This window comes from Hypanus sabinus, chromosome 10 (genome assembly GCF_030144855.1).
Source record: "Hypanus sabinus isolate sHypSab1 chromosome 10, sHypSab1.hap1, whole genome shotgun sequence".
NCBI lineage: Eukaryota > Metazoa > Chordata > Chondrichthyes > Myliobatiformes > Dasyatidae > Hypanus > Hypanus sabinus.
In genome coordinates this window covers 108,328,478-108,354,076 of record NC_082715.1, presented here as the reverse complement: position 1 = coordinate 108,354,076, position 25,599 = coordinate 108,328,478, and the positions used below count along the sequence as shown (strand labels likewise).

Genomic DNA, 25,599 nt, shown 5'->3' with positions numbered 1-25,599 from the left:
ACCATCAATAACTCACTCTGAGACGTAAGGCGAGATATCGGCTTTTATTGACTGAAGAAGGAACCAGCAGTGAGTGACCATCATACTACATCCTGGAGAATGAGGCAGAGGATCAGACCTCGATCGCCTTTATACAGGGGCCTGTGGGAGGAGCCACAGGAGCAGTCAGAAGTGGGCGTGTCCAGACAGGCACATAGTTCACCACAAAGAGCACCATTGCCATTTCTCCTCATGGCTATTTGATATCAATAGGAATTGACAATTTAGCTACTTGAGCTTGTTTTGCCAATTGTGTGTAATGTACTGTACTCCCTTGTTCATCTTTGTTCCATGCCTTTAACCACCACAGAGGAGCTCAAAAAGAGGAGTCATAGGTGAATCTAATGGAGATTTCAGGAGAAACAGTTTACTGTAAGCATGGTAAGAAGCTGAGATGGTTGAGCTGAAGAGGAGAAAGAAGTCATATATTGATGCAACATGGAAACATGCCCAGGAAAATAAAAATGTGATACCCTCCTTAGCTACACCATACATGATTTTAAAAGTGTTTATAAGATAGCTAAATCTTTGTTATAGCTAGGCAGCCAGAACTGCACACAATGCATGAAGTCTGATTGATGAAGGCCAGTCACCATCCTGTCTACCAGCGTTGCCACATCCAGGGAACTATGTAATTATACTCCTACGAGGTCTCTCTGTTCTACAACTTTCTTTGGAACTGCACCAAGCCCTGCCCTGGTTTAACTTCCCAAAGTGCAACTGGTGTGAATAATGAGGAGAGGAATTGATGTTTATATTAAAAGCAAGAGGATAGTGAGGGATAAAATTGGCCCCTTAGAGAATCAAAGTGGTCAGCTATGTGTGGAACCGAAGGAGATGGGAGAGATTTTGAATGATTTCTTCTCTTTGGTATTCACTAAGGAGAAGGATATTGAATTGTCTAAGGTGTGGGAAACAAGTAAGGAAGTTATGGAACCTATGACAATTAAAGAGGTGGAGGTACTGACGCTTTTAAGAAATTTAAAAGTGGATAAATCTCCGGGTCCTGACAGGATATTCCCCAGGACCTTGAGGGAAGTTTGTGTAGAAATAGCAGGAGCTCTGTCGGAGATCTTTACTATGTCATTAGAAACGGGGATTGTGCCGGAGGATTGGCGTATTGCTCATGTGGTTCCATTGTTTAAAAAGGGTTCTAGAAGGAAGCCTAGCAATTATAGACCTATCAGTTTGACATCAGTGGTGGGTAAATTAATGGAAAGTATTCTTAGAGATAGTATTTATAATTATCTGGATAGACGGGATCTGATTAGAAGTAGCCAGCATGGATTTGTGCGTGGAAGGTCATGTTTGACAAACCTTATTGAATTTTTTGAAGAAGTTACGAGGAATGTTGACGAGGGTAAGGCAGTGGATGTAGTCTATATGGACTTCAGCAAAGCCTTTGACAAAGTTCCACGTGGAAGGTTAGTTAAGAAGGTTCAGTCGTTAGGTATTAATGCTGGAGTAATAAAATGGATTCAACAGTGGCTAGATGGGAGATGCCAGAGAGTAATGGTGGATAATTGTTTATCGGGATGGAGGCCGGTGACTAGCGGGGTGCCTCAGGGATCTGTTTTGGGCCCAATGTAATATAAATAAATGATCTGGATGATGGGGTGGTAAATTGGATTAGTAAGTATGCCGATGATACTAAGGTAGGAGGTGTTGTGGATAATGAGGTGGATTTTCAAAGCTTGCAGGGAGATTTATGCCGGTTAGAAGAATGGGCTGAACGTTGGCAGATGGAGTTTAATGCTGAGAAGTGTGAGGTTCTACATTTTGGCAGGAATAATCCAAATAGAACATACAGAATAAATGGTAGGGCATTGAGGAATGCAGAGGAACAGAGAGATCTAGGAATAACTGTGCATAGATCCCTGAAAGTGGAGTCTCATGTAGATAGGGTGGTGAAGAGGGCTTTTGGAACGCTGGCCTTTATAAATCAAAGCATTGAGTACAGAAGTTGGGATGTAATGCTAAAGTTGTACAAGGCATTGGTAAGGCCAAATTTGGAATACTGTGTGCAGTTCTGGTCACCGAATTATAGGAAAGATATCAATAAGAGAGAGTGCAGAGACGATTTACTAGGATGTTACCTGGGTTTCAGCAATTAAGTTACAGAGAAAGGTTGAACAAGTTAGGTCTCTATTCATTGGAGCGTAGAAGGTTGAGGGGGGATTTGATCGAGGTATTTAAAATTTTGAGAGGGATAGATAGAGTTGATGTGAACAGGCTGTTTCCATTGAGAGTAGGGGAGATTCAAACTAGAGGACATGATTTGAGAGTTAGGGGGCAGAAGTTTAAGGGAAACACAAGGGGGTATTTCTTTACTCAAAGAGTGATAGCTGTGTGGAATGAGCTTCCTGTCAAAGTAGTAGAGGCCAGTTCAGTTGTGTCATTTAAGGTAAAATTGGATAGGTATATGGACAGGAAAGGAGTGGAGGGTTATGGGCTGAGTGTGGGTAGGTGGGACTAGGTGAGATTAAGGGTTCGGCACGGACTAGGAGGGCCAAGATGGCTTGTTTCCATGCTGTGATTGTTATATGGTTATATGTTATATGGTTAAGGACGAATATTAACACTGGCATACATAAGTTCAGATAAATGTGAAAATGTGTTTCTGTGCTATTCTATGATAAAGCTATCGAAACAGTCATCACTTTAAAAATGCTAATAGTCTGAACTAGAATGAAAGTAGCCAAGGAAAGTCCAATATCAGAATCAAGCTTTGATAAATAATCTTCATCACTCCTTTTGTTGATTTCCAGCTTCACAGCCACACCACCACATCCTGTGCAAGGGTGAGTGAGAAACAGCAGCACTATCCTATGTCATGCAGTTGGAACTGGCAGTTTGGTGGTTGGGAACGTGACAAACTTACTTATATATTTGACAGATCAGTGCAGATGGTAGGTTGTTCCTTTGAAGTGGCTATAGAATTGTCCTGTGCCCTCCTTCTGTGCCAGCTGTATAAAGAATTGATGGCAAAAGAGGAAGACATGCAGATGTTGCTCTCCTAAAGAATGAGTGAGATTGGGTATCCCAACCTTACTTGTCTCAATGGTGCAGATGAGGAAGGAGCTCGGAGGGAATAAAGGGCAAGACATTTGATAAAATAATTTATTTTATAATGGTCAGACAGGAAGATATTAACACAAGATGTTACTTAAGATGAAGACACTGCTTTCTTGTTCTTCAGGAAAATACAGCCTTTCTATAGACTTTAATGTTTGTGACAATCTGAGCAATTACCTTTGGACATGCTTCTGTTGTCATGAAACAGAAAATACTGGAAGCGTTCAGCAGGTCAAGATGCATCAGCATGGAGGGAAAAACAGTCAATGCTTCGGTTCATCAGAACTGGAAAATTAACAAAAACTGTTTAATTTGCAGATAGTGAGATGGGTGGAGAGAACCAAGGGAAACCAAGGGTTCAGACCAAAGTTGTCAAGGTAACAGCTACTTTAAAAAACAGTGGTTAAAAACAAGACGAAAAAAATTCAAACGGAGATTTACGGCCATATCTGGCTTCAGCTTCCCACATTGAACTAATGATACCCAAAATAAGCTTGAAAAACAACACCTCATTTTCCATCTGGGAACATTGCAGCCCTCAGGACTTAATATTCAATTTAACAATTTCTGGCAACAACTCCTTTTTCTTCCTCCAATTAAGATATCTTATTTTACCACCACCATTGCTACTGCCCTCACCCTTATCTCCTCCATTTCCTGTATATCTGCCCCCACTGTTATAACAGGGATAGTATTCCCCTTGTCCTTACCTACCACCCTATGAGCCTCTGTATCCAGCCAGTACTCCACAGCTTCCACCATTTCCAAAAAGATCGTACCACTAAGTACCACTTCCTTCTTCCCCAGTGCTTTCTGTAGGGATCATTCTCAATATTACTTCTTCGTCCACTCATTCTTCCCCACTGATCTCCGTCCTGGCAGTTATCCCTGTGACCGTGACAAGTACTACACTTACCCCCATGCCCTCTTCCTCACCACCATTCAGGATGCCAAACAGTCCTTCCAGGTGAGGCGATGCTTCACCTGCAAGTTGTTAAAGTTATCTATTGTATCCTCAGCAATGATGAGACCTAACATGGATTTGGAGACTGGTTGATTAAGCACCTCAACAGTCAGAATCTCCTGGTAGCCATCCATTTCAATTTGACTTCCCATTCTTATTACTGGCATGTCTGTCCACCACCTCCTCCACTGCTACAATGAGGCCAAACTCAAGTCGAAGGAGCAACTCCTCATATTCTGTCTAGGAAGCCTCTAATCTGATGGCATTATCACTGATTTTTTTAACTCTGGTAATCACTCACCTCTGTTCATCGTTCCCATCATAACCCTTTCTTCTGTCTTATTTTCCATTTCCCAATTTGTATACCCTCTCAATCCTTCTCTTCTCCTTCCCTGCCATCATTACTTGCCCATCACCTCCCTCTCGTTTCCCATCTCCTTACCATTATTCCATGGTCCATTGTCCTCTCCTATTATTTCTTCATTCTATCGCTTCTGCATTCCTTTACCTCCTCCACCTATCACCTCCCAACTTCCTGCATCATACCACTCCTGCCCCACCCACCCACTTTCCCCATCCACCCACTTTCCCCTCACCTGGTCTCACCAAACTTTTACTTCTCCCACTCCCTCTACCTTCTTTTTCTGCCTTTTGCCCCTTTCCTTTCTAGTGCTGATGAAGGGCTTTCACCCAAAATATCCACTGTTTATTCCCCTCTATAGATGCTGCCTGACCTGCTGAGTTCCTCCAGCATTTTGTGTGTATTGGTCAAGATTTAAAGATCTGCAGAATCTCCTGTGTTGTAATAATGGGAATTATTAGGAGAGGGATGAATGGCAGATGGAATTGGAACCAGGTAAGGGTGGGGGGGGGGGGTGAGGGTAGTGAACAATAGATGAACTACACTTAGTAGCTACTTTATTAGGTATGCCTGTACACCTGTTTACTAATGCAAATATCTAATCAGCCTGCCATGCGGCAGAAACTCAATGCAAAGAAGCAGACAGACATGGGCAAGAGGTACAGTTGTTGTTCTGTTACGAACCCTGTAACTGGGTCACTTACCAGCAAAGATGGAGACATCCGTTGATGATACTATTTTAACAGTATTTATTAGTAAAAATACACAAAAATAATATCAATGCAAATATACAAATATATGTCATCAATACTCAATCTAAAAGTGCAGGTATAATAATAATCAATAAGAAATAAGCTCTATTGTTGTCTAGGGGATAATGTATTGTCTGATGGAAATATAAAGTTCACTCAGTTCATGCAGGCTGCAGCCGTTGGGGACCGCTATGTTGCAATTGTGGGAGAGAGAGAGAGATTTGGAGAAAAACTTGTCGGCTTTCCTTTAAAGATTTCAATCAGTCAGTTTCTCATTGGTGTGGCCGTTCACTTGTGGTCTCTCCTTTAGCTAAACCGTTCTTCCGTGATGAGCCCGCCACCCTGGCAAGAGAGGACGCACACGAGCTCTCACCGGCGTTCGCTATAAAACGCTAACACGGGATTTCTAGCGTTTCTCCTGGTGCGTCTAAAGGGGTTGTTCCCCAGACCCTCTTTTATCCTTACTCACAGGGTCTCAGATGTCAATCAGGTTGGGATGATGCAATCCCTCAACCAGACCACTCTGGTTGTCCCCTGAGGGCTTTCAATGAATAGTACAGTACTCAATACACAATTCCGTCTCTAAGAGATAATGGCCGTTATCAGTGGATCCGTTCCGCTGAGGCCAGGACACATTCCAAACCTTGTGTGTTCTGCGTGTCTCCCTCTCAATTCCTGGGTCCCAGACCCGAATTAATAGCAATCTTGTGATTCTCAAAAAGGAGGGGGCGACTTTGTACCCTTCGGCCCCTCAGAGTTGCCTCACATTCATAACAGTTGAAACCAAATATCAAAATAGGGAAGAAATGTGATCTCAGTGAATTTGACCGTGGAATGATTGTGGTGCTAGACAGGGAGGTTTGAATATCTCAGAAACTGCTGATTTCCTGGGATTTTCATACTCTACAGTGTCTAGAGTTTACAGAGAATGGTACGAAAAACAAAAAAAAATCCAGTGGGCACCAGTTCTAGTTGAAAATGCTTTATTAATGAATGAGATCAGAGGAGAATGGCCAAATTGGTTGAAGCTCACAGGAAGGCAACAGTAATTCAAATGACCATATGTTACAGCAGCGGTGTGCAGAAAAGCATCTCTGAATGCACAACATGTCAAACCTTGAAGTGGATAGGCTACAGCAGCAGGAGATCATGAACATACACTCAGTGACCTCTTTAATGGCTGAATGCACCAGGAAGGAGATGGGAGCAGGTGAAGTCTATTTGACCTCCTGAGCCTGTTCTGGCATACATTAAGGTTACAGATGAATTTTTACATTGATCCCACTTTATTGCTCCATTCCATATGTTGGATTCCCCAAGTGTGCACAATCTCCAGGGATGCAGAATTCCATTGAAGAAACCTTTTATTTGTCCTAAATAACTGGTGCATTGTATAAACCTTGAGTGAGTAAGACCTAGCATTTACCTCAGCTGCATTTCCTGTTGAGTTACAGGGTCTTGGATTTAAGCTCATTTTGTTAAATCAACACAAAGTGGAATTTCTGATTTATGCTTGTAATTTTCTTGCACTCCAACACTGCAGAAAGCCACAGCAGAAGGATTCAGGAAGTTATTCGTAGCAGAACCCAGTGACTTGAGCAAGAGGCCAACATTTACTGAGATTGTGGAGTCAAGACCCCTCCTCATGGTATTCATCAGGTTCCTGAAACTGGTGGATCACCTCTTCCAAGAGCTTCTCAGTCGACTGGTGAAAACTGCTGTCCGGCTATTACTTGAAGCCATGACTGCTTCATATGCAGTGACCTCAACAGATGCAAGAAGGAATGAACAACTGCTGAGGTGAGTAAGTGCTTCAATCCCACTAGGTACTGGAAAAAATATATAGTGCCATTTGGAATTTTAATTGAGAGAAGGAACATGCTATAGAAATGTTTTTAAATTGATAAGATGAATGGTTGCTGCCTTTTCTCCAGGGAAGGGGAGTCCAAAACTAGGGGGCATAGATTTAGAATGTGAGAGGAAAGATTTAAAAGGGATCTAAAGGGCAGCTTTTTTATGCAGAGGGTGGTGAGTATATGGAATGAGCTGAAAGAGGAAGTGGTTGGGGCAAGTACAATGGTGTCATTTAAGAAGCCCTTGGATACATACTGTACATGGAGGGTCAGAGCTTAAGAGATATGGCCCGAACACAGGATATTGGGACTAGCTGGGTGGGCACTATGGATTCATTGGCTAAAGAGCTTGTATTTGTGTTATATGGTTCGATGACTAATGGTATCTAACAAAGAGCTGAACTGGGGCCTCGAGTAGTCATAGCATTCATTAATGATTTAAATGACACAATAAACGGAGGAGATTTACTAGAATGTTACCTGGGTTTCAGCACCTAAGTTACAGAGAAAGGTTGAACAAGTTAGGTCTTTATTCTTTGAACTGTAGAAGGTTGAGGGGGGACTTAATAGAGGTATTTAAAATTATGAAGGGAATAGATAGGCTTTTTCCATTGAGAGTAGGGGAGATTCAAACAAGAGAACATGAGTTGAGAGTTAGGGGGCAAAAGTTTAGGGGTAACACAAAGAGGAATCTCTTTACTCAGAGAGTGGTAGCTGTGTGGAATGAGCTTCCAGTAGAAGTGGTAGAGGCAGGTTCGATATTGTCATTTAAAAAAAAATTGCATAGGTATATGGATAGGAAAGGAATGGAGGGTTATGTGCTGAGTGCAGGTCGGTGGGATTAGGTGAGAGTAAACATTTGGCACGGACTAGAAGGGCCGAGATGGCCTGTTTCCATGCTGTAATTGTTATATGGTTATAATATAGCAATAATTTAAAATTATGCTACAAAATAAAAGAAAATACAGGCAGTCCCCGGGTTACGTACGAGTTCTGTTCCTGAGTCCATCTTTAAGTCGGATTTGTAAGTAAGTCGGAACAAGTACATCCAGTATTACTTAGCGTCAGTTCGTGAAATGTTTGTTTTAGTATATAGTATATATATTACCTTTCTATGCATATAAAACACTTAAGAAGTGTATGTATTCCAATAATTAAACCACTGTGTTGATTAGTAATAATTGTAGCTTTCATCGGGGCAGGGCGTTTCACATGCTCCATTATTCTCACTTATTATTCTCCGTTATCCTTTAAAATTGTTCCGATCGTTGACCGACTGTAGCCTAATGCTTTTCCAATGACCGATGGTGTTTCACCTCTTTCCAAATGCTTTATTATTTCCACTTTATTTTCAATCGTGATCGCTTCCCGTCAATGGAACAGAAACACTGCGGGCGGTGGGTCCCGACCTCCACCGGCTCCCGAGGTCTGCTGGGTCCTAAGGACCACCGCACTGAGACAGGCTAAATGGGACAAGTGGGGGCTGTGCTGGGTTTGGGTATTTGATCCTCCACAATATTCTGCGTGGGTATTTAAACTGGAGGTGGCAGTGTTTTTTTTTAACAAGGTTGAGTTGCGAGCTCGACATCAACCTGGCACGGATGGTACGGGAGTCAGTGGATGGACATCAACCCAGCACGGGAGCGGTCTGTCACTGGATCGAACTTGCTGATCTCACTGCGCCACCAGCCAACCGGAACGTTGGGTGGGGGTGGCTGGGGTCAGGATGAATCTTACTAAGAAAAACTTAAGCCAAATACAAAGTTAAACACTTAACATGGTGCCAATGGCAATGACTTAAAATGGTGGACGGCATTGCGATCTGAATTAAAATGGTGGATGGCGTTCTCCTTCCTTGGTTCATAAGTACGAGTTGTCCATAAGTCGTACGTTCGTAACTCGTGAACTACCTGTATATCGAACTTTAAGTTAAGTCTGATCAAAGTTTCTGAGTTTGTTATTAACATTGTAACAATAGTATAACAGATCTAGCTACATCTTTAACAATAACCTAACTTGATTAGTGAAATGATAAAAGTTTAATTGAAGTTAATTGTGTGATTTTAAAAAATAATCATGTCAATTGTCATTTTAAAGAAATTGTTAAAGTAATATTGGAATATATTTGAATAGTTCATAAGGAAAATACTACCTTGAGAAGAGGTGAGAGAAAGTGATGCATCCATGTTATTTATGCCCCTCTTGATTTTGTAAACCTTTGTAAGGTCATCCCTCAGCCTCCTATACTCCAGGGAAAATAGATCCAACCTTTACAGTGTCTCCTTATTGCCCAAGCCCTCCAGTCCGGGCAACATCCTCACGAATATTTTTTAATCACATCCTTCCTATAGCATGGAGACCAGAACTGTACACAATATTCCAGGTGGGATCTCACTATTGTACAGTTGTAACGTGGTATCCCAATTCATGTACTGTACTCACTTCCTTGACTAATAAGGGCAAATGCACCAAAACCCAGCCTTCCTTTACTCTCTCTATACCCATGACTGTGTCACCACCCACAGCTCCAATCTGTTAAATTTGCTGATGATACTACATTGATTGGCCTTATCTCAAATAATAACGAGGCAGCCTACACAGAAGAAGTCATCATCCTGACACAGTGGTGTCAAGAAAACAACCTCTCTCTCAATGTTGCAAAAACAAAGGAGCTGGTTGAGGACTACAGGAAGAATGGAGACAGGCTAACCCCTATTGACATCAATGGATCTGGGGTTGAGAGGGTGAACAGCTTCAAGTTCCTTGGCATATACATCACTGAGGATCTCATGTGGTCTGTACGGACTGGCTGTGCAGTGAAAAAAGCACAACAGTACCTCTTTCACCTCAGACAGTTGAAGAAGTTTGGTATGGGCCCCCAAATCTAAGAACTTTCTACAGGGGCACAGTTGAGAGCATTCTGACTGGCTGCATCACTGCCTGGTATGGGAACTATACTTCCTTCAATCGCAGGACTCTGCAGAGAGTGGCGCAGACAGCCCAGCGCATCTGTAGATGTGAACTTCCCACTATTCAGGACATTTACAAAAGCAGGTGTGAAAAAAAAGGCCTGAATGATATTTGGGGACCCAAGTCACCCTACAATCTATTCCAGCTGCTACCATCCGGGAAATGGTACCATAGCATAAAAGCCAGGACCAACAGGCTCCAGTACAGCTTTTTCCACCAGGCCATCATACTGATTAATTCATGCTGATACAATTGTATTTCTATGTTATATTGACTGTCCGGTTGTACATTCCATTTATTATAACTTACAATAAATTGAACATTTAGACAGAGATGTAACGTAAAGATTTTTACTCCTCATGTACATGAAGGATGCAAGTAATAAAGTCAATTCAATTCATTTCAAAAAAACCACCTTCACCACCTGTCTACCTGTTTTGCCACTCTCAGGGAATTTTGTAATAGTACCCTTGGGTCTCTTCCATTCTACAAAATTTTCCAGGGTTCTAAGTACGTCCCAACCTGGGTGAACTTACCAAGATTTACTTCACACCTCTGAGTTAATTCCATCTGCCATTTCTTTACCCATTTTCCCAGGTGATCTGTATCCTGTTGTAATCTTAGATGACCTTCTTCCCTATTTGTTATGTCATCAATTCTGGTGTTATCTGCAAATATATTAATTATGCCATCCATATTCTTATTTAGATCATTAATATATATGACAAACAACAGAGGACCCAGTACAGTATTGGTCACAGGCCTTCAGTTTGAAAAACAATCCTTCATTATCACCCTCTGACTTCTACTACCAAGCCAGTTTTGTATCTATTGACAAGCTCACTGAAGATCCTTTTAACCTTGTGGACTAGACTACCCATGGGGACCTTGACAAAAGGCTTTATAAAGTCAATGTAGACAATAACTATCGCTCTTCCTTTGTCAATGCCCTTTGTTACCTATTCAAAAAACTGTCAAACTCATGAGACGCACACATAGTTATGGTCACCTTTTGCCAAACAGATAGATTCTGTTTCTCAGAATCTCTTACAGTAACTTCCACACTGCTGATGTTGAGCTCACTGGACTGTTATTCCCTGTTTTTTTTTCTGTAGACCATCTTAAATAAAGGCACAACATTAGCCACCCTCATGTCTTCTGTTACCTCACCCATGATTACATCTCTGGCAGGGGTCCTTTCCTTGTTTCCCACAGGTTCCTCGGACACAATTGGTCAATCCTTGGGGATTTAGCCATCTCTATATGTTTTAACAGTACCAATACCTACTCTTTTGTAATATAGATGTTTCATGACAACACTGTTCTCTTCCCTGAACTCACTAGCTTCCACGTCAGTCCATTGTTTGACTAATCTGTGGGTTAGCCCTCTGACTTTAGACAACAGTCCCCAGGTATTCACGAGAAGGTCAATCAGACTTGGAGTGACTTGTTATGTCCAAGTTTGGTGATTTGCTAAATGCTGTGTAGTCTGTCTGGCATTTCTCTTTCTCTGTATTAATATAATAGTAATTGAGTAGGTTGCTGGGCCCAGAGGGAAGCTAAAGCCAAACTTACTGACTGGGTCTGGGTCGCATACCGAAGAGACCAGGTGAGAATGGCAGATGTTCTCCAAGAAGGACTTGAGTGAACCAACTGAGTTTGACAATAATCTGCTTATTTCATGATCCACACTACTCAGGATATTTTTTCTTTAAAAATTCAATTACAAATTATTTTTTTAACTGCTAGTACATTCCACCATTGCTAAAGCAAGGTTTAAAATCATATCTCTGGATTGCTAGCCAAGCTGTAAGTTTATTGGCAACACACAAACACCTGGAAGAACTCATCTGGTCAGCTATATGGAAGGTAATAAACAGTCAACATTTTGTTCAGACCCTTCATATGACTGAAAGAAAGAAGAGCATAGCCAGTATAAAAATGCTGGGGAGTAAGGGGTGGAGCAAATGCTGGCAGCTGATAGGTAGATCCAGGTGAGGGGGGATGATAGGCAAATGAGTGGGGTGTGAGAATTATGTCAGAAGCACCCCCCCCACCCCATCATCCGCAGTCACTTGTGTCTCTATAAGCTTATTAACCTGAAAGCCACCTACTCCATCACCACCATCAAGCCTTCAGGGACGAAATCTTTTAAGTGAGAACAGGGTCCAATAAATTCCATTGATAGACATTCAAACAAATCACTGGATGTCCCTGCAGTAAAAATTCAGATTTGTCTTCCAAAACATGGTTTGGAAAGTAGTGGTTTACTTTTTACAATGTAAGGATTCCTTTGGGGACATTGCACAAGGCTCCAGCTATGATTTTGTTTGTAAATTTGTTGTAATTCTACTTTTAGCACTTTCCCACATAAAATAAGGGCACAGCTGGACAGGCGCCTCCGTAATATACTGGGTGATTCAGAGACTTCTTCTCAGGACTATAAAACAAGCAAAGGAGTAGATACAAATGAAAGCAAACCTGAGGAGCTCACTGATCAAGGTGCAATGGATATGGATCAGGTAAGGCTGCAAGGTGAGGGAGATCGGCTAACAGTGCAACGCTTCAATATTGTAATGGATATAAATCATATAAATACATCACAGGTATATTCCTCCCTACCATCGATAGTATTTATAGGAGGTGTAGCCTCAAGAAGGCATCATCCATCATCAAAGATTTCCAGTATCTGGGCCATGCCACTTTCTCACAGCTACCATTTGGCAGGAAGTCCCACACCACTAGGTTCAAGAAGGGAAGTAACAAACAGAACAGCTCTAATTATTAATGCAGCAGCATTATGATCCTTCAGTCATTTTGCACTAAAATGGACGTATTTTTGTTTTTCTTGTGTATGCTGGTTATATAATGCTATGTGCATATGACATTGTAAGTAGGTTTTTCTTTGCAGCTGTGTATACGTGTACTTGTGCAGATGAAAATAGACTTGACTTTGACTTTGGTTTTAAAGCCATGAAGGAAGGGAGTCCTGGTGGCAGTGCAATGTTGTAATACTCCTCTGAACTTGGCAAATGGAGTATAATGTGGAAAAATGCAAATATGTATAGTTAGGAAGAAAATTTAAAATAAACATCTAAATGTTGGGAGATTGCAGAGCTCAGCAATATCGAAGGAGCTGGGTGTCCTGGTGCTTGATGTGCAAAAAGCTGGCATACAGAGAGCAAGTAATCAGGAAAGCGAATAGGATGTTACTACTTATTGTTGGCAGAATGGAATGAAGAAGTAGGAGTTTTGTGTAATTGATGCTACCAATTCTGCAGTACTGTGTATAGTCTTACAGATATTAATACCTGGAAGCAGTAAAGAGAAGGTTTACTGGACTCATATCTAGAAGATCAAGCTGCCTTAAGAGAAACTTTTGAGCAGTTTAGGCCTGTGTCTGCTGGAGTTTAGAAGGATAAGAGAAGACTTGAATGAAAGTCATTACAGGTTGGATAGGGAAAGAATATTTCCTCTTCTATGACAATTTAAAACTAGGGGTCACAGTTTAGAAGGTTTGTCAGGTGGTCCACTCCATCCAATACATATGTAGTCTCAGTCTGCTCCTGATGCTTGAGATTTTCTATGTCATCCCAAATGTTCTTTCTCCATATTGCATGGTCATCGGCTAAAGGTTCCCAGTAGGAATGTTGCACTTCATCAAGGAATTTTCTACATATCATTGAAATGTTTTCTCTGTTTGCTTGGTAATTAATTCCCTTGACAGAGCTGGAAGGAAGGTGACTGTTTTCGGGTCTGGTGTCAGATATGTGAACAATGTGGCAAGCCTAATGCAACTGGCTGAGTGTAACCAAGGCCTAAGAGCTGAAATTGTTGGCTGGGCAAGGATGCTAACCTTGATTCACTTGTTCTTCTAGTTAACTTGGAGGATTTTGTGGAAACATTGTTCTGGCCTTGTTCCAGTGAGTTGAGTTATGTGTTGTATGTAGTCCAGGTCTCAGAAGCTTACCATTCTGGTACCTTGAGGAACCTGCTGTAGAACACAGAACAGCACAGAAAGTGGCCCTTCAGCCCAGGATGTTTGTGCCAAACATACTGCCAATATAAACTGAACATCTCTATGCACATGGTCTGTTTCCCTTAATTTCCTTCCTATTCATGTACCTGTCTAAATGCCTCCTGAACGTTACTATATTGCTTTCATTGCCAGCCTGTTCCACATTTGTTCAACCTCTCCTTATAACTATTGCTCTCTTATCAAGGCAACGTTCTGGTAAACCTCTTCTTCACTCTCTCCAAAGACTTCACATTCTTCTTGTAATGCAGCGAACAGAACTGCACACAATGCTCCAAATGCAGACTGACCAAAATAGATAGAGAAGTAGGCATTGATTTTTCTTTGCTGTTAGTGGATCAGTCTGTAAGATTTGCCTGGAGACTCACCTGTAGCTTCCTAATTCTATTTTGTACTACCTTAGCAAGCAGCTTTCAATTTCCATTTCTTGCCAGCTTCAACATGGAGCCATGCATGAGGAAGGACAGGCAAGGACACAGCACAACACACACACCCTCTGAAATAGTCATTTGGATTATATTACTGCTGCAGAACAACACATTTCATGCCGTTTATGTCAGTGATAATAAATCTGATTGTGATTCTGAAAAAAGGTGTGCAAAATGAAAATGATATGTGTGTCTCTCCAAATTCCAGCAAACCTGGTTAGCAAATTCCTGAGCTAACCCCTGAACAGTGTGGCGAGCTTTATGATCCTTAACTGGATGAATCAATTGTTGGTCATTGTCCTGTTTTAATCACCATCTCAGCAAAGCTTATTCTTCCTAAAAAAAAAGTTGCTTCTGTCCTGGAGTTACCAGTAATAAGCTCTGCCTTTTGCAGTCAAATAAACTTGAGATTTGTGTTTGTTCAGTGTGAAGTCTGATGAGAAACATGCTGCATGGCATTAACCTGCCAAATGAATGTACCACTTATCTCCATTCTGCAGGTACTCCAAGATGTTAAACAGCAGACAAAGACAGAGACGATGGCACCAATGTTCATTGTAAATTTGACGCTTGACATTCCATCTAAACATATAATCCTTCCTCGAGACAGCACAAAGGCTAAATGCCGAGCCCGTAACAAAGTGTGTCGGACAGCTAAAGTCAGGCAATCTTTTGACCGCTTACAGATTTCTGATGAATCAAGGGATATAGATTGCAGTCTCCAGGATACTTCAGGTACAAATTCTTTTAAGCAAAATCTCAGCTTTGTTTTTAAGTTCAACCTATAGCTTATAAGTGTACTGCAGTCACATATTGATGGATTATTTTACTCATTCAGGGAATAATTTACAGAAGGAACTAATTAATTAATAAATATGGACTTAAGGCATGCTAGGAGCCACACTCACATCCCCATCTACATCAATGGAACTGTAGTGGAGCGTGTATCAAGCTTCAAATTCCTTGGTGTCAACATTTCCGAGGATCTCACCTGGTCCCTGAACTCCTCCATCCTGATCGAAAAGGCGCAACGGTGCCTTTATTTCCTGCGGAGCATCAATAAAGCTCACCTCTGTCCCAGGATACTGACGGACTTTTACTGCTGTACCATTAAGAGCATACTCACCAACTGCAACTCGATGTGGTATGGCAATTGTCCCGTATTGGACCGCAAAGCACTCCAGTGTGTGGTGAAAACTGCCCAGCAGATTATCGGCACCCAATTGCCCACCATTGAGAACATCTACCATAAACGCTGCCTGGGCAGGGCGAAAAGCATTATCAAGGATGTATCTCACCCTAACCACGGAGTTTTTACTCTCCTCTCATCCGGAAGGTGCTAAAGGAGCCTCCACTCCCGCACCAGCAGGCACAGGAGGACCTTCTTCCCTGAGACTGTGACCCTGCTGAACCTCACATCACGGCACTAAGCTGTATTGCATCCATATTGTACTGTCTCAGTACTTTTATATTTGTGTGCTGTAGCACTTACTTTTTATTCACAGTTATTTTGTAAATAACACTGTTCTTTGCATTTCTGGTTAGATGCTAACTGCTTTCATTTGGCTTTGTATATCTACTTGGCACAATGACAATAAAATCAAATCTAATCTAATCTAATTTAATCTAATTAATTATCAGTAGCTAAGTATTGTAACCAGATTATAGTAATGAAGAAAATAGACAAGGAATAGTAAGAACCTTTTCTTCATAACATTTTATGGAGTATTTGGTGCAATTCTGATTGCCCCATTTTGGTCACAAACAAGAGAAAATCTGCAGATGCTGAAAATCCAAGCAACACACATAAAATGCTGGAGGAACTCGGCAGAGCAGGCAGCAGCTATAGAAAAGAGTACAGTGGATGTTGATGAGGGGTCTCTGACTGAAACATTGACTATACTCTTTTGACACTGCCTGGCCTACTGAGTTCCTCCAGCATTCTGTGTGTGTTATATGTGTTTTAGTGTTGGGTTGTATCTGGGTGTGTATGAGAGTGTGCATGCATTAGCATATTTATGTGTGAGAGGGATTATATTGATATGGATCTGGTAACTCTTGGCTGATTGTATATACAAAAATGAAGCCTATGATATGTGAGCAGATTGTTTAACAAGGAGCATCTAACATGTTATTTTTACAGAAAGTGGAATAGACATTCAGGAAGAGATGGAAGAAGGGTAAGTGGAGAGATCAAGGAACTGCTTCATAACAAAGCACCTTTACCGTAAAAATTGTGTAGGCAGACAGAGTATTAGTCATCTGAAGAGGTCACAACTTGAGAGGATTTATTGTTGATGATGGAATTTGGAGGAGGAGGAGGAGGTCTGAGTCTTTGACTGTCAGGAGGAGAGTTTCATGGGTTGAAAGATTAGGGATTATTAAAATGGGTTAGGGAGATGATCATTGATGGGGCACAGGTGATGGTGTTTTGTAATGGGATTGTGGTTTGCTAAATTTTGATTATGGGAATCAGAATAGGTGGAATTATAGTCTGGTTATAGCCCAGAAGGAAGCCATTTGGTCCATGGTACTTTACCCAAGTTGCTTTAATTTAATTTATACCAGAGACCTCAACTCTTCAACCTCTCCACCAATGGAAACAACTACCCTCTATCTACTCTGTGCAGACCTCTCATTCTTTTATATACTTCTATCAAATTTCCCTTCAGTCTTCTCCAGTCCCAAGTTTTCCAATCTGTAACTGTAGATCCACATTTCAGGGACAAATCTAAAAAATGTCATCTGGATCTTCTTCAATGCCATCACTTTCTTTCTATATGAAGCAACAAGAATTGGCCATAACACTCTAACTGATGCGGAGCCAGTGCTTTACAAAGGTTCAACGTGACTTATATTCTTTTATACTGTAGGTCTGTACTGATTAAAGCCCACAATGGTGTAATTCTTACCAAACATTTTCCAAATCTTCCCTGACACTTACAATGACTTGTCTAACCATGCCTTAGGTGCCTCCATTCCCGCCCCCTTTGAGAACAGTTTATTTAATTCTATGACAAATGAGAGAAAATCTGCAAATACTGGAAATCTGAGCAATACATACAAAATGCTGGAGGAACTCAGCAGGCCAGGTAGCATCAAGGAAAAGAGTACAGTCGACGTTTTGGGCTGAAACCTGTCAGCAGGATTGGAGAAAAAAAACTGAGGAGCAGATTTAAAACGTAGGTGTAGGGGAGAGAGAAACACAAAGTGATAGGTGAAACTTGGAGGGGGAGGGATGAAATAAAGAACTAGGGAGTAAATTGGTGAAAGAGACAGAAGTCTTTGGAAGAAATAAAAGGTGGGGGGGAGGAGCACCAGAGGAAGGCGATGGATTGGCAAGGAGATAAAGTGAGAGAGGGAAAAGGGGATAAGAAGTGATGAAGGGGGGGTAGGTGGCATTACTGGAAGTTCGATTAACCAATATTCATGCCATCAGGTTGGAGGCCACCCAAATGGAATACAAAGTGTTGTTCCTCCATCCTAAGTGTGGCCTCATCATGACAGAGGAAGAGGCCATGTATAGGCTTAGCAGAATGGGAATGGGAAGTGGAATTAAAATGGGCTTCCTTGTCCGTTCGTCCCTCTCCACTGATCTCCCTCCTGACACCTTTCCTTGCAAGCGGAGCAAGTGCTACACCTTCCCCTACACCACCTCCCTCATTACCATTCAGGGCCCTAAACTGTCTTTCCAGGAGAGGTGACACTTCATCTGGGAATTTGTTGGGGTCATATACTGTGTCCAGTGCTCCTTGTGTGGCCTCCTGTATTTTGGTAAAATCTGACATAGGTTGGGAGACTGCTTCTCCGAGCACTTACACTCTGACTGCCAGAAAAAGCAGGATCTCCCAGTGGCCACCATTTTAAATCCACTTCCCATTCCCATTCTGACATATCTATCCATGGCCTCCTCCACTATCATGATGAGGCCACACTTTATCTTTTGACTCAACCTAGCACGAGGGACCCTCTCAATTGCCCAATTGCCTTCATGAAGTTCATGTAGACAGTGTACACTGCCTTCCCTCCTCAAGCTTCTTTGGCACTTACATAAAAAATGTGATCAAGTTTGTAAGACATGCCGCTCACAAAGCCATGCTGACTGTTTCTAAGCAGAGTATGCCTTTCCAAATGCCCATAATTCCTATCCCTCAGTATCCTCACCAATAGCTTCCCTACCATTGGGGCGAGGGTCACTCTCCTATACTTACCTTAATTATGTCTATTCCTTTCTTGAACAAAGGTACCACATTTGCTACTCTCTGGTTCTCTTTCTAGGTCCTCATCTGTTGCTACTGAGGTCATAAAGGTCTTTGTCATGGCTCCAGCAATCTGCTCGCTTACATCTTTCTATATTCTAGGATATGTGCCAGCAGGCCCTGGGGATTTATCCACCTTAATGCTTTTCAGAAGACCCATCACTACTTTCTCCTTATTCTCAACATATCCCAGCATATTAGCATTTTTTGCTCTGTTTTATTAAGTCCCATTTGTCCACCCTTTCAGTTCCTTGCTGACTTCATTGGTTCTGTTACCTGCATTTGTATAGAACTTGAACTTCTTTAATTTTGCTGCCAATTTCCATCCTTCTCACATCTTCACATAAACCATCTTTGACACTTCCTTTCCCTTCTAGATTTCTCTGTTTCCAATTCAAAGGATAGACTAACCATTAACATTTATTGAAGCCCACAGATCTCCCCAGCGAACTTAACCACACTTCCTTTCACCCTGCTTTGTATAAGGATTCCATTCCCCCAGTTTCTCCATCTCTGCTGTAATTGCTCTGATAATGAGACGTAAATGGTATAAAATATCTTTCTTTTGCTTTGATCATCTATTTCCTATACGCCTACTCTCATTCTAATCTTCCACATCACCATCCACCACTGCATTAAACAAATTATCCTTTGCAGTTTCTGCCACCTTTATAGAGATTCCACCACCAAATATATATTCCCCTTTCTTTATAGCATTTTGGAGGAACTATTCCCTTCATGACTTCCTGGTCAGTTTTTTCATCCATATCATCCATTACCCTTCTCATGACACTTTTCAATGCAACCACAGGGGATGCAAAATCTGTCTTTTTACCTTTTCCCTACTCACCATTCAGAGACATGAGCAGTTTTTCCTGGTGAAGCACTTTTAATCTAGTGTATTTGCTATAGTGTTCACAATATGGTCTGTACTCTGGGGAAACTAGATGTAGATTCTGTGACTGTTTTGTGGGAAATATGAATCAATCTGAAGAAAGTACATTGCACACCCAGTTGCCTGCCACTTCAAATCTCCTTCCACTCTCACTCTGACCGATTTGTCTGAGGCCTCTTCCACTGTTATATAGAGGCTGATTGAAACTTGATGAATAGCACCTCATCTTTTGTCTGATCATACTGCAGCCCTCAGACTACAACAAAATGTAATTTGCTTTCATTTGTGCTATAGGTCTTTGCCTGTGGTATTTGCCCAGCTTGACCTTCCAGGTGTGTCCTATACTTCTGCCTTTCATAAATTTTACATTCCTTTGTTTGTGCTCTTACTTTCTCACTGTCTAAATTTCACAGCTCATACATTCCTCTGATAAGATTCTCTCTTTCTAAAAGTCCTCTTTTAGCCCATTGATTGGACAACTCCAGATATAGACTTCATTTCTAACCATGATCAATATATTTGCTTTGTTCAATTGTCTATCCAGATCTGTGAATGACTCAGTACCTAAGATCATTGGATTTGTCTAGGTTTTGCTGAACCAACAGCAAAATGTATTTGTGTGATAAACCCATGCATTTTCAATCTCCAGGTCTGAATATAAGCATCCTGCTCAATATATCTTGTCGCCCACATCAGAAGATCTACTGACACAAGTACATAATATAGTCAGAGTGCTAGAAGAGATCGTTGGTAAGGAACAAATAACCAGAGTCTGTCATTTCAAATGTTAAAATAATTCACAGAATATGTATCCATACATGAATGATGAATGGGCAATTTAATAGGCACTTAAGAAACAGGGTACTTGTGTTTGTAAACAGCGCCACTGAAAATAAAAGCAAGGAAGTCATTTTAGATAATTTCAAATCACTTTTTCTATAACCTTTGATTCCTTTTCTGATTCAAAATTTATCTCTGCCTTTATATACACAAGATTTCTTCTCCACAGCTCTGTGCCAAGGAGTTCCAAAGACATCAAAGTGGCCTAGGCCTGTGGGCAAATGAATGCTTAGATCAAAGGTCAGCAGCCTTCATTATAAATCAGACATATCAAACACTAAAAGGACTAGACACAAGAGGAACTGATGATGCTGGAAATCTAGAGGAATACACACAATATGCTGGAGGAGCTCTGCAGGTCAGGCAGCAGCTATGGATGGGAATAAACAGTCCACTTTTCGGACCGAGACTCTTCATCAGACCTGATGAAGAGTCTCTACCCAAAACATCAACTGTTTATCCCCACAAAAAGGACTATCTTTTTGGGGGAGGGATCAATGTGCCAAAGCAAATGTGAGCCAAGGGCTTGCTTTTAGGTTGGAGGGTAAGTATTGGGGTTTGGGCAAGGGTCAGGCTCACAAGTGGGTGGTGGTTGTAGAAATATGTTGAATATTTGTGATGGGACATTGTCAACTGTCATGTCACAATGTGGGGAAATGGGTGGTCTTGTACTTAGATAAGTGAAATAAAAAGGCTGATTATTATTATCTACTGTAAGTACAGAGAGTAAAGTAAGTGAAGTTCAGAGGGTTCTAGGTTTTCTAGTGCATCTATTGCAGAAAACTAGCAGGCAGGTCCAACAAGTAGTTAAGGCAAATAGTGTTTTTGCCTTTATTGCAAAGGGGTTGGTGTTTAAACATTAGGAGGTTTTATTGCAATTTTACAGGGTGTTGGTGAGGCCCCACCTGTGATAGTGTGTTCAGTTTTGTTCCCCTTACTAAAAAAAAATCCAGTAACATTGGAGGCAGGCCACCTGCACTGAAGGGCAGGAGTTATATGGAAAGACTGGAAACGCTGAGCCTGTTTTCCTTGGATCAAAGGGGTTTGAAAGGTAACAATTAGAGGTTTATAAAATCAAGAGGGGTATAGGTAGGGTAGAAAGTCAGTCTTTTCCCCAGGGCCTGGGAATCTAAAACAGAGAGTATTAGTTTCATCTGAGAAGTGAAAGAATTAAAAGGAGATCTGAGGAGTATATTTTTCCACACAAGGTGATGGCTATGTGGAATGAACTACCGTAGGAAATTCCGACAGTGGAAGGTGGTTATAACTATAATGTTTAAAGAATGGTTGGATGGGTACATGAATAGGAAAGGGTTAGAGGACTATGGACCAAATGCAGGCAAATGGAACTAGCTTAGATGTGCATCTTGGCCAGCACGGATGAAATGGAGTGAAGTGCTGGTTTCCATGCTTCACCCTGAATACAAAGGAGATTCACCAGGCTATTCCTGGAGCTAAATGGTTATCCAAGCAAGAAAGACGAATTGACTTGGGCTTGCATTCCTTGGAATTTAGAAGTCAGAGGAGAGACCTAATTTACATATATAATATCCTCAGGGGGATTGGCAGGATAGATGTTGAAATGTTTTCTCTATAATACCATAAGTCCATAAGAGGAGCAGAATTAGGGCCATTTGGCCCACTGTGTCTGCTGCACCATTTCAACATGGCTGACCCAATTTTGCTCTCAGCCCCAATCTCCTGGCTTCTCCCCATAACCCTTCATGACCTGACCTTCAAGATTCTATCAACCTCTGCCTTAAATATACATAAAGACTTGGCCTCCACAGCTGCCTGCAGCAGTGAATTCCACAGATTCACCACTATGGCTAAAGAAATTGCTCTTCATCTCCATTCGAAAAGGACACCCCTCTATTCTGAAGCTGTGTTCTTTGGTCTTAGACTCTCCCACCATAGGAAACGTCCTTTCCATATCTACCCTATCAAGGCTTTTCACCATTTGATTGGTTTCAATGAGGTCACCCCTCATTCGTCTGAATTCTAGTGAATAGAGGCCCAGATCCAGCAGATGCTCTTCATATGACAAGCCATTCAATCTCTGTCCTAGAGGTGGAAGCTGAAATATCAGAACTATGTAAAGTAGAACTGCATAGGTATCTGATAGATTGAGAAATAAAGGGGTATGGATAAATGACATAAAAGAGGAATTGAGGTTGGTATAATCATATTAGGTGGCATGATAAGCTGAAGGGATTGATGGCCTCTTTCTGCTCTTCTGTTCCTGTGTTCTTGTGACAGCATTTAATTCCAGAAGGAGTTTCTTTGCATTTTTAGTAGCTCTCTACTTATAAACCTTTCCATAATCAAGGATCCCAGCCTTCTTGGACATCCTCTTATCTCCCCATTCTATTGGGCAGAAACTAAAAGCATATACTACCTGGCTCAAGGACATTTTTACCTGCTGTTATAAAATCCATTGAATGGTTCCCTAGTGCGATAAGATCAACTCTTGACCTTAGAATCTACTTCATTATGACCTTACAACTGATTGTTTATCTGACTTGCACTTTCTCTATGGCTGTACACTTCATTTTCCATTCTGTTACTGTTTAACTGTGTTCTACCTCAATGCCCGTATAATGATTTCATCTGTATGTAGCCCCCTGGTAGGCCTCAGGCTCGCTCAGCTCACTTCCGTTTAGGAGGAGCAGCCTTCGGCCCCACCAAACTGAGTAATCAGCTTGTGTAGATGCTGTGTGAAGTCCCCACCATGCCAAATAACAGACAGTACACCATATGTGATTAAATAATTACACTTTATAGATCGTACTGGAACTATGTACTTAATAGAGATACAATATAATAAGCTAGCAAATAATATCAAAGAGGATACTAAAAGCTTTTTCAAGTATATAAAGAGTAAAAGACAGGTGAGAGTAGATATAGGACTGATAGAAAATGATGCTGGATAAATTGTAATGGGAGATAAGGAGATGGTGGAGCAACTGAACAAGTACTTTGCATCAGTCTTCACTGAGGAAGACATCAGCAATATACCAGACATTCAAGAGTGTTAAGGAAAAGAAATATGTGCAGTCACAATTACGACAGAGGAAGTACTCAGGAAGCTAAATAGTCTAAGGGTAGATAAATCTCCTGGACCAGATGGAATGCACCCTCGTGTTCTGAAGGAGATAGCAGTGGAGATTGCGGAGGCATTAGCAATGATCTTTCAAAAGTCGATAGATTCTGACCTGGTATCCGGAGGATTGGAAGATTGCAAATGTCACTCCGCTATTTAAGAAGAGGGCAAGGAAGCAAAAAGGAAATTATAGATCTGTTAGCTTGACATCGGTGGTTGGGAAGTTGTTGGAGTCGATTGTCAAGGATGAGGTTACGGAGTACCTGGAGGCATATGGCAAGATAGGCAGAACACAGCATGGTTTTCTTAAAGGAAAATCCTGCCTGACAAACCTAGTGCAACTTTTTGAGGAAATTACAAGTAGGCTACACAAAGGAGATGCAGTGGATGTTGTGTATTTGGATTTTCAGAAGGCCTTTGACAAGGTGTTGCACATGAGGTTGTTAAACAAGATAAGGGCCCATGGAATAACGTGAAAGTTACATATTGGTTGATCGGCAGGAAACAGAGAAGTGGGAATAAAGGGATCCCATTCTGGTTGGCTGCCAGTTACCAGTGGTGTTCCACAGGGGTCTGTGTTGGGGCTGCTTCTTTTTAAGTTGTATATCAACGATTTGGATTATGGAATAGATGGCTTTGTGGCTAAGTTTGCTGATGATATAAAGATAGGCGGAGGGGCCGGTAGTGCTGAGGAAACAGAGTCTGCAGAGAGACTTAGATCGATTGGGGTAATGGGCAAAGAAGTGGCAAATGAATTACAATGTCAGAAAGTATATGGTCATGCACTTTGGTAGAAGAAATAAATGGGCAGACTATTATTTAAATGGGGAGAGAATTCAAAGTTCTGAGATGCAATGGGACTTGGGAGTCCTCGTGCAGGATACCCTTAACATTAACCTCCAGGTTGAGTCGATGGTGAAAAAGGCAAATGCAATGTTGGCATTCATTTCTAGAGGAATAGAGTATAAGAGCAGGGATGTGATGTTGAGGCTCTATAAGGGACTGGTAAGACCTCACTTGGAATACTGTGTGCAGTTTTGGGTTCCTTGTTTAAGAAAGGATGTGCTGACATTGGAGAGGGTTCAGAGAAGATTCACTAGAATGATTCCGGGAATGAGAGGGTTAACATATGAGGAACGTTTGACCGCTCTTGGACTGTACTCCTTGGAGTTTAGAAGAATGAGGGGGGACCTCATAGAAACATTTTGAATGTTGAAAGGCATGGACAGAGTGGATGTGGCAAAGTTGTTTCCCATGGTGGGGGAGTCTAGAATGAGAGGACATGACTTGAGGATTGCAGGGCGCCCATTCAGAACAGGGATGTGAAAATTTTTTTTTAGCCAGAGGGTGGTGAATCTATGGAATTTGTTGCCACGGGCGGCAGTTGAGACCAAGTCATTGGGTGTATTTAAGGCAGAGATTGATAGGTATCTGAGTAGTCAGGGCATCAAAGGTTATGGTGAGAAGGTGGGGGAATGGGACAGAAGGGGAGATTGGATCAGCTCATGATGAAATGACAGAGCAAACTCGATGGGCCAAATGGCTGACTTCTGCTCCTTTGTCTTATGGTCTAATATAAAAGGAAAAGTAAAAGGCGCCAAACTTATCAAAGTCCAACCACTTCATGCACAACCGTTGGAGTTCAGTTAACGAAGTCTTCTGGCCACCATTTGATCCCCTCCGACCTCCTCGACCCGCTGCCTGGGACTAACAACGGTGGTCAACCAGGTGCTCCACATGAATCTGTCCTCATCTCCTCTCCTCGCTGAAGACCCTGGGCCTCGGATTCCCGCTTGGGGTCCGTTCCGTCGCCCAGCTTACAGCATCACATCTCCTCTCTCTATCCCCATCGCGCCTTCTCCCCAAAGCCCGTAAAACAATAGCTTACAGACCTACAAGAAAGAATAACATCTATCCCAATTGATTAACAAATGAATACAATTCTCGTTATCAGTAATTTTAACCCAAACAAGCTGTGAGAGAAAAGCACTTTCTCAGCAGTTACCATAGCAAAGAAGCTTTTT

At 41.6% G+C, this 25,599-nt stretch overlaps 1 protein-coding gene across 1 annotated transcript in view; it reads left to right on the top strand.

Moving 5' to 3' along the window:
• LOC132401346 (dynein axonemal heavy chain 6-like) overlaps positions 1-25,599 on the top strand; it is a 545,526-nt gene that overhangs the window by 109,969 nt on the left and 409,958 nt on the right. Inside the window, exons 12-17 of the mRNA XM_059983475.1 lie at positions 2,808-2,840; positions 6,735-6,991; positions 12,374-12,536; positions 14,979-15,213; positions 16,622-16,658; positions 20,282-20,382. Coding sequence (XP_059839458.1) covers positions 2,808-2,840; positions 6,735-6,991; positions 12,374-12,536; positions 14,979-15,213; positions 16,622-16,658; positions 20,282-20,382 — 826 coding nt within the window. The remainder of the gene's footprint in view (positions 1-2,807; positions 2,841-6,734; positions 6,992-12,373; positions 12,537-14,978; positions 15,214-16,621; positions 16,659-20,281; positions 20,383-25,599) is intronic.